Source organism: Patagioenas fasciata, chromosome 1 (assembly GCF_037038585.1).
Source record: "Patagioenas fasciata isolate bPatFas1 chromosome 1, bPatFas1.hap1, whole genome shotgun sequence".
NCBI classification, from domain to species: Eukaryota; Metazoa; Chordata; class Aves; order Columbiformes; family Columbidae; genus Patagioenas; species Patagioenas fasciata.
Genome location: NC_092520.1, coordinates 96855084 through 96864449, shown reverse-complemented (window position 1 = coordinate 96864449; position 9366 = coordinate 96855084). Strand labels below are relative to the sequence as shown.

At 42.6% G+C, this 9366-nt stretch overlaps 1 protein-coding gene across 4 annotated transcripts in view; it reads right to left on the bottom strand.

The window, feature by feature from the left end:
• Positions 1 to 1031: 1031 nt before the first annotated feature.
• Positions 1032 to 9366, bottom strand: part of PDE9A (phosphodiesterase 9A) — a 50279-nt gene continuing 41944 nt past the window's right edge. For 3 of the 4 annotated variants that reach the window (XM_071811507.1, XM_065861149.2, XM_065861155.2), the window contains 8 exons: positions 8843 to 8947; positions 7616 to 7698; positions 6331 to 6487; positions 5056 to 5169; positions 4281 to 4385; positions 3754 to 3882; positions 3471 to 3566; positions 1032 to 1974 (listed from right to left, as the gene is read on the bottom strand). In XM_071811507.1, the coding sequence (XP_071667608.1) occupies positions 1924 to 1974; positions 3471 to 3566; positions 3754 to 3882; positions 4281 to 4385; positions 5056 to 5169; positions 6331 to 6487; positions 7616 to 7698; positions 8843 to 8947 (840 nt within the window). In that variant the 3' untranslated portion in view covers positions 1032 to 1923. The remainder of the gene's footprint in view (positions 1975 to 3470; positions 3567 to 3753; positions 3883 to 4280; positions 4386 to 5055; positions 5170 to 6330; positions 6488 to 7615; positions 7699 to 8842; positions 8948 to 9366) is intronic. The other variant, XM_071811514.1, reaches the window with a different exon arrangement.

Below are 9366 nucleotides of genomic sequence, written 5' to 3'. Positions count from 1 at the left end.
TGTATGTTTGCTCTGGGTCTCTGGAAATGTGCAAGCAGGAATAGGATGCACATTTCAAGGTAACAGCAATTTCCCTGAGAGGCTGGAGAGTAGCTAAAGTAAAACAGATTTGTACGAAAGAAAGAGAACAAACATGGGAAATAGTACTGGGAGAGAAAAAAAGAGTTATGCTTGGAACTGACATGCAGAAACAAACAGGAAAATATGCATGAATTTCCAGAGCAGGAGGCAAGGTTTGTTGTTCACCAGTGAGCTTGGTTGCTAGACACCTACTAGAAAGTCTGAGCTTCCTCAGGTGTTTCCTGGGTCATGGGGTGAAAGATTAGCCACCACCTGCTCATCTCTTCGTGAAAAACAAGCTAAGACAACATGCGTGGCTTTGGACTTCACAGCAGTGTAGCACTGGTGTTACCCTTACTGCTAACACATGCAGCAAAGCTGATGGGGCAGCCTTGGGCGCCGAGCCAAGGAGGACCAGAACAACATGTGTGATGCTTCGCTGGCTGTGTGCCTGTGGCTGCTGGGGGGGATGCCAGCAAGCCATGGTGCATGTGAGTCTCTGGTCTCAGCAGCCGTGCTGTGATAGGAACTGATCCTGTCTGCTGACACCCTCAGGAAGGACAACCTTTCCCTGGCAGGAGAAATCAGGAGTGGATGAGCAGCATGGCCGTGAATTACCTCTTGTGGGCACAAGGAAATGGGATTTCTTCCAGCTCTCCCTTTGGCGAGGTGCTGCACAGGTGCTGATCACAGTATTGCCTGCTGTCTGTTCACATGTCAGCAACTCCGGGCAGAGCTTGGCTCCTAATCTTTACAAAGTCATCAAGGGAAGTGAAGCTCTTTCATTATTGCCCTTACAATACAAGTAAACTGCAAAAAATGTTTCTAAAGTTTCCCCTCTTAACGAGAACCGACCTTCCCCTCTCCTTTACAGCCCCTTGCCTTGTATTCATTATGAAAGCATTTGGCTTTAGGAACAGAGACAGTTCTCACGTGAACGCATATACAAAAGAAAACAAGTACAACACCCATTTCTGTAGAAGAATATATTATTTAGCAGATCAGTTTAAAAGTTAAAAAAAAAAACAAAACTGTACATCTTTGAAGGTTTTTCTTGTTGTTGCTTTTTGCATTCACGAGGATAAAAATATGCTTGCACAGTGGTTTCAGCTTTGTGCTCCCTTCTCTGTTCATGCGGAATGTTCCTGTGAACTCTAGCTGGAACAGGCCACAAAGCGAACCTGCAAACTCATTAAGGTTTCTTCTGATTTCTTCTAGTGTAGAAAACAAAAAAAAATTGCATCCACTATGTTGGGCTTCTGAATATACTGTGAACACTATAAAATTCAGAGAATAATACAGAGAAATGTGTCATTAGGGCTTCCTAGGCAAACAAAAATATATGCCAGGACCCCTGTCCGAATATAAGCATCTGTTAAGCTATGCTGTAATTAGCATACTGCTGTACACATACATATATAGTATCTTGAATAAAACAAGTTTTTCTTTTGTTTTTGGATGCCAGTGGATCATTTTCCAGAAAAGACTCCTTAGCTAAATTCTGCTTTGTCTCTACAGACTGTGGTAAGCGTGGTCACCAAAAATGCAAATCTGCTGAAGATTTGGGCCATGCTGCAACCTGTGAAATGTCCGCAGGGGAAGAAGTCCTTCTAGGGGGCTGCAATGGGCATGAGGGGAGCCTTCGGTGTTCCATGGCAGCAGCACCTGTGTAAGCAGGCTGCAGGCTGTAGACAAGGCGCCTGGGCAGGCAGGTGTGCAGGCAGGGCTTCCCTGCCTGCCACCTCTCCGCCTACATGGTCCCAGCTGGATTTTAATGTAGCCACCACATCTGTTTGGCAAATACAGCATTTCTCAAAACCAGAATAACCTTAGGGCTTGTGTTTTGCTCAGAGACCTTTTGTTTCACTTTTCGGTACCGCTGGTGGTCAAACTTTCACTTTTCTTTTTCTGCAACTGAAATGAAGAGCAAAGCAGCATTAATACCCCTGACTCACACAGTGCCTCTTTTCACCACTGCTGTGAGTCTAACACTCATCTCTGCACAAGGCACGCACAGCATTTCTCGGGAAAAAACAGGCAGCAGCTTGGTGTATCACAGGCAACTTTTTATCCAAACAGCTCTGGCTGTATGACCTGAGTAAACAGCACTCAGTCTATTATCTGCTGTGCTGGGCTCTTGGATTATTAACCAATTCCTCTTGTTTCAGGATATTTCTGAATTCAGGCATCTCCTATTTTCCAAAGACTTCTTGTGACATAATTAAAGCTACATCAGACTGTAAGAAATTTCTGTTTTGACAGTTTCTGTAAACCAGAAGTGAAATCTCAGCTCAACTTGAAAGATGAATAGGACTCAGAAAGTCTGGCAGTCATATTTGAGTTCTTCTTCCCTCCTCTGAGAAATGCTCCACTCTAAACTGCAGAATGCCTGGAAGACTTTTTTTCCTTTGTAACTTAGTGCCCTCAAAGCATGTACTCTTTGATTAACCAGCCCTAGCATTTCAGCTGCTGAAGGGCTTTTCCTCTAAAGCACTAGAGAGGAGGTGGGACTTACACCAGAAAGCTACTATTCACCTAATCTACCCAGAGATGATCAAGTGAATGAACTTTCATTTACCATATAACAAACAATATCAGCACAACTAATGCTCCAGGGCACTTCCTAACATATTTTAATGACAGAGTGACTAGTAACATCCTGTCTACAGGATCAATTTGTTAATGTGATGCCGTTTCACAGAATCACAGAATGGTTGGGGTTGGAAGGGACCTCTGGAGGTCATCTAGTCCAACCCACCTGCTCAAGCAGGTTCACCTAGAACAGATCACACAGGAATGTGTCCAGGTGGGTTTTGAATGTCTCCAGAGAAGGAGACTCCACAACCTCTCTGGACAGCCTGTTCCAGTGCTCTGGCACCCTCAAAGTAAAGAAGTTTCTCCTCATATTCAGATGGAATCTCGTATGTTTCAGTCTGTGCCCATTGTCTATCATCCTATCGTTGGCCACCACTGGAAAGAATCTGGTCCCATTTGAGGAGGGTTTGTCATCTACTTTGGCAGGGAAAAGCAGCACTCAAAGAGGCATGCAAGGAAGGTGTGCAAGGCCCAGTGTCACAGAGGGCTGTGGGGGAAGCTGGGCCAGCACCCAGCTGCTGCTCTGGGAATGTGGGGTATCTGCTCACACGTCTCTGTCCTGTCAGGCAGTGCAGACGTGGCCGGAGAGAGAAAACATGATACATGCATGGTGGATTCTGCAAGGGCACATTCTTGCACACAGTTACTGCTTGTGGTGCATGCCTTTCTCCGGCCAGGTGTATGAATGAGTTTCTCATGATAATGATTGTACCATAAGCATCTCTACTGTTTTGGAATTAAACTGCTAATAAATTATAATGTTTGACTTATTCAATCATAAGGTTTGCTTTATCAATAAGATATTTAGAGCTTACCTCTTTCATAGCATCATCTATCTGTTTTAGTTCCTCATATCGGTCCCTGGATTCCCAAAGGGGCTGGAGCATCACCTCCTCCACTTCTGGAAATAGCTAGGTGAAAACAAGAGGGAGAATATCAACATTTCCTTTTGTGTTTGTTAACCTATGCATGTTAGAAATGGTCTGAAAGGCAGAATGTGAACCGTACATCCCCTTTCCCCTGGCTAACTTAACACCTGTTGGAGCAAACACTGAAGTTCAGCAAATCCTCACTTGTTTCTAGCCTTGAGTGACTTACCTTTGTTACTGTTTCAAACATGGGGATGAGAACAAACTTCAGGAAGCCAATCTGTGCTGTTGCCTTGGTCACTTTATCACGGTCCATGAATGGTGCCACTGGAAGCCCCTCAGATTTTTCTCGGTCACTCTGGAACACATGATTAAAATTATCTAAGCTAGCTCCAGTGTGATATTTGATATAATTTACTTGGCAACTTTCTCTTGTCACTGCTCTTGCCCTTTTGGCTTGAAAATAATTTATATGTCAAATGAATTTGCAAGGCAGCCACTTCACAGGGAAAAGCTTCAGTGTAATAGCATTAGAATTTCTAAGTTGCTGTTGTCCTTCACCTGCAAATTACAGTCAATTGCATTCACTTTCTTTTTGAACAGCTTTTCTTGCTGACACCCTCGTCCAACCTTCTGTGAAAGAAGCCTTCCCATGCTAGAGCTAGCCTGGGTTGTCAGACAGCAGAGAACCTGTAGCTGAGGTGGGATTCAGGAAGAGTAGCAATTTGTGCAACTGCATCTCGCCCTCATTCTTACCTGCATAAAATATTCCTCTAGTAAGCAATCTACCCAGGGCTCCGCTATTTCCATCGGGCGGACTTCATTGGAGATATCACAGCATTTTATCAGTATCATCTTCAGCTGAAAGAAGACAATACTTTAATATTGCAGTCTTATTTCCAACCCTTTTCCCTCATCCAGGATCTGGGCCTTTACAATACAAAAGGAGGCAATGCTTTCAAACAGAAAGGACAGTTTTAGGATTAAATCAGAGATCTTAAGTCATTTGGATTCTTCCCCACTCTCTCAGTTACCCTGTGTAAATAGCTTATCCCCTCTCTGCCTCCGTTTCCCTGTCTCTAGCACTGGGATGTGTCACAGTGGGATGTGCACTTATCTGCTGCATAAAGAGATTCGGCTACAAATGACCATTAAGTTGTTTGTGGAACACTCAGAGGCGGCTGGGAGAGGCTTCCCTGGATGTTGAAGATGACACAATTAGGAAGTAGAGTAGACTAGATTTCTACTCTTGTGGATACCTTTTGTCCACAGAAATGGACAATAAGAATTTGTATCCTGACAGAGCAAATATATGTTTTCTCTTGATGGGTCTCCAGAATTTCTAAAGCTGGAACAATCTGTTTTGTATAGAGCAGTTCCAAATTTTAATTCTTTTGCGTGGGGCAGAGGATGTAGAAAGGATTCATTTTTGATAATGTGTATTGAATCTTGTTTTTTTAAAAAAACAGATGTTAATCTACAAGCTTTCACACTAGGTACAGAGGAATAATAATCTACAAAACCTCCTTACACAGGTCATGTGTTCTTCATTTGAGTAATCAAAATTTTCCATTTTTTCCTTGAAAGAGTCCAGTATTTCTGCATGTCTTGCCATGTCTGTAGCCAGGATTAATGTAATTATTCCCTAGCAAAGAAAACATGTTCACATATTAACTCGATGTTCTTTACAAAGTCTATTATTGCAGAGCAAAGTAGGGTGTTTCTTACATACACAACACCTCAGATGAATTACACTGTTAACAATGAAGGGGGAAATTTCTGACTTAAAACTGGAAGAGAGCTCTAAAGAGTTCATGGCATCGGAAGACCATGGTTGGATCAATCTGTAACACTGGTGAGATATTCCAGAGTTATTGAGTTTTTTTCCTTTCTGATTGACTAATTGCGGAAAACCAAACTGTACAACAGAATGTTAAAAGCCACATTCTGCCAAAATCCACTTCTGTCTCCTCAGAAAGCACTACAGGTTTTGCTGCTAACTCTTAGTAGCTCTAGGAAGAGACAAAGATCAGGAGATGTAGATGTCCTCTGTGCTTGTCTTTTTTGGATTAAGGGCTTTGAAATACCCAGATGCAGCCAATGTGTTAGGAGCTCTGTACCCTTCTGTTAGGTAGAGTTTATGACGGGAAAACACGTGGTTAATTTAAAGTTGCAGGTTCCCATACAGATCTATCCATTTTGGGTCCATGCCTGCTTCCCATGCATTTGCATGCACCAGTAACTCTAACCAGACTGGCATCTGAGCTTACATTGGTCTGCTTTTCATTTGGTGTGTAAGGAAGATGTAACATGGAAACTAAGACTGAATTTTGGCCTGATTGGAATTGTAGCATTGTTCACTGTCTCAGAGATAACTGTGATGACTCCCAGTCCACCAGAGCCTCTTCCAACAGTACAAGTGCTCTGCTATTGTAAATATTTTCCCATTCTGAAGTCCCTCTTAAAATTAATAAAATGTTCTCTTAAAGCATAAACCTCTGCCGTGAGAGCTTAATTCTTTCCCAGTCAGAACTAATTGGCTTCTTCAATAATATAAATATCTACCCCCAAAATGTCATAGGCTTTCATAGCCAGGATCTACTCATTATTTCTCAGCAAGACACTCCAGGGAGTGCTGCTGCAGAAATTTTCCAAGAATCCCTCTTGGATCCTTCCATTGTGAGGGGCTTTTTCAGTCCTGCCCTCTAGGGAAAATGATTCGCTCGCATTGTACAGCAGGGGAGTCTGTGTGTGCTAACATCTTCAGGAACAGTTTGTACGACACAGATGGGAGCAGCATTCATACCTGTCTTATCTGCTTGAATTGGTCCTGGTCGACATTGGAGAAAATGTTGTATTCTGGCTGGGAAATGATCTGGAAAGCCACAGCACAGTGGTGGTTCTCCAGTGGGGAGATGTCATTGTAGCGTACTGCGAGCTCAGTTCGTGCATTTATCTGATAACTGATGTGAGGAAAAACAATGAGAACTCCTGCAGACACACACCAGCTGCTCTAAACCATGCTGCTTACTTTTGTTTACATTCTTTTTGATACTTATTCAGTTAGCTGCAGTTTATTTTTTGATTGTTAATACCAAATCAGACTTTAGACAAGATAGATATTATTTAACATGGTCTCAGGCACTATTCCCCTGTAGGTTTTCAAAAAACTATTATTCACCAAGTCTCCGTAGCGTAAAATGACATAAAACAAACACAGAATCATTCAACCTCCCGCTAATGTCAATGGAGAGATTCTCGCTGATCCCAGTCAGAATTGGATTCTGCCCTTATTTAATAAATGGCTACAGATAGATTAGATTCTCTCTCTCTCTCTTTTTCACACACATACACACATATAGAACTGTCCAAGGGTCAACAATTCTAATTTCCTGACACGCTAATAAATAGAATAATACGCACCACATGATTTATAATTATGAAATAATGTGTAAGTTAAATCACCCTTTGCATTTTAGTGTAATTATTCCATTTCAGTCAATGGAGCTATAATAATTGATGTCCTCTCAGTTGTAACACATTTTACGTTGTTTTCTCAGGAGTGTGGGAAAACATTGGAACAGAAATCTGAAAAAGCATTTGCCTTATAGAACCCAGGACAGCTGGCAACCCCAACCCAGACCTGAGTTTTCTGCATGAAGCTCTGCCTTGGCCCACATGTGAATGAACAGCGGGACCTGGGGGGAAGATCATAGCCAGCTCAAGCTTTTAGAAGGAAAACCTGATCTACCCAAAATGCCAGCTGGTATTGCTTTCCCAAAAAGGAAGGAAGGAAGGGAGGAAGAAAGAGGGGAAGAGAGGAAAAGAGGGAGGGGGAGGGGGAGGGGGAGGGGGAGGGGGAGGAAAGGAAAGGAAAGGAGAGGAAAGGAGAGGAAAGGAAAGGAGAGGAAAGGAGAGGAAAGGAAAGGAAAGGAAAGGAAAGGAAAGGAAAGGAAAGGAAAGGAAAGGAAAGGAAAGGAAAGGAAAGGAAAGGAAAGGAAAGGAAAGGAAAGGAAAGGAAAGGAAAGGAAAGGAAAGGAAAGGAAAGGAAAGGAAAGGAAAGGAAAGGAAAGGAAAGGAAAGGGACTTACGTGTTGTTATAGCCTGGATGGTCCAAGTCATGGCATACTGCTGCAGTCATGAGAATCAAGATGTCAATTTGGGAAAATTTCTCCTGTGATATGCAAAACATTAATGTAGTATTATGATTTGTACTTCCCCTATCCCCATAATTGAAAATAAGTGAAAAAACCACCCACATATACTTTTCAGAGAAATGCAAATCTGAGCAAAATGAAGTATTTTTCCATAGATCAATTTACTTCCAATCAAGAAAGAGAATTCTGCCTTCCATTCCAGTAAAAATGACTCAGATTTGCCTTTGTCTCATTAAATAACAGCAGCTCAGAGGAGGCAAATTGCTTGAAACTTGCTATTACTGCAGAGATCATATAAAAGCACTGAGATATTAGTACAGTCTCTGACAAGTCATTTGAGTATCCTGATTAGTTAAGGAAGGGCTGGAAGACAGTTTAGTTGCCATTTCATTCTGCCTTAAATAAAGTTATGAAGAGTGAGGAAAATGAAGTGTTGCATTCCCACAGCTTCTGCATAGGATGGCCTTCCATTGAAGCAAGTTTTTCTTCATACTCTTATTGGCAAGAAAATAGACTTGAGTCAGTAACTGAGACGTTTAACTATGGAGAAGAAAGGGCTTTTTTAACTGCATAAAATTTCGCTTGTACAGAAATGAAATGAATATATAAACACAGGTTATCCAGTCAATGAAAATAAATGATGCCTATAGTTTTGGTCAGAGTCCAGGCTGACTGTGAATCTTGCATACAGTACTTGCAGGGCATTATTTGCAGTAACCCACCCAGATGCAAGCATGTATTTGGAGAAAATCTCTTCTGTAGGAACATTTTGTGTTACAGATGAAGACCATGCCCACAGACCAGGAGGCTGTTGGATCTGATTCATAGATATTTCACGCTATCAGAGTGTCAGAAGATCTTCACTGTACAAATCTGGGATATCCAGGAGGTGAAGGTAGCTGGCCAGCAGCCTCAGAAAACTGTGTGGGTGTTGGGTGTTGGGGTCTGGGATGGGGTGGCTGAGTGGGCGGTCAGCAGTGAAAATGTAACCCTTTTCCTCTCCCTGGGGACTGAAAAAGTGCAGCTACTGCAAAGCTCATCGCCTGCTAGCAAGCTGGTGGCCTGTTTTGCAAGAAAAGTGGCAAAAGTGTCGTGGTGCTCAGTGGATGAAGATGTGTCCCGTGATGAAAATGATGTGATGCTATTGAGGTGGGGACATACCTGGAGGCTGCAGAGTGAGATCATGCTGTACATCATCTGGGTCACGCAGAAGCAGTGCCGGAAATTATGAAAGGGGTTGTTTCTGTAATTGTCATGAATACACAGCTGCGGAGAGAGGAACTGAAGCAGTCAGAGACAAGAGAGCTTTTTCTTTATAAAAATATGACTAGATATGCCTCCCAGCCTCCCTGGAAGCACTGTATATCCCTACAGCTGTCCTATGGAGCCCAGTATTATTTTATGCTAGGACAGAGTGACAACAAAAGGCCCTCTGACACTCTCTGTTTCCCTGGGGGAGGGTGAGAGATTACTGCCTTTCATAAATTTGTCAGCAGGTAAAGCTCATAGCAGTTTCTCACACTAGCTAGCAATGGGTAAACATCCCAGCACAGCTGCAAGCACATCTCGGTCTTGAGAAAGGACTCTGTGGTCTCATCTTGAATTTGTATTTCAAACCATGTTGTGGTTAAACAGTGACTTTGGAGTGTGTGAAGAACTCAAAGTACATCCCCATTTCCCTCTCT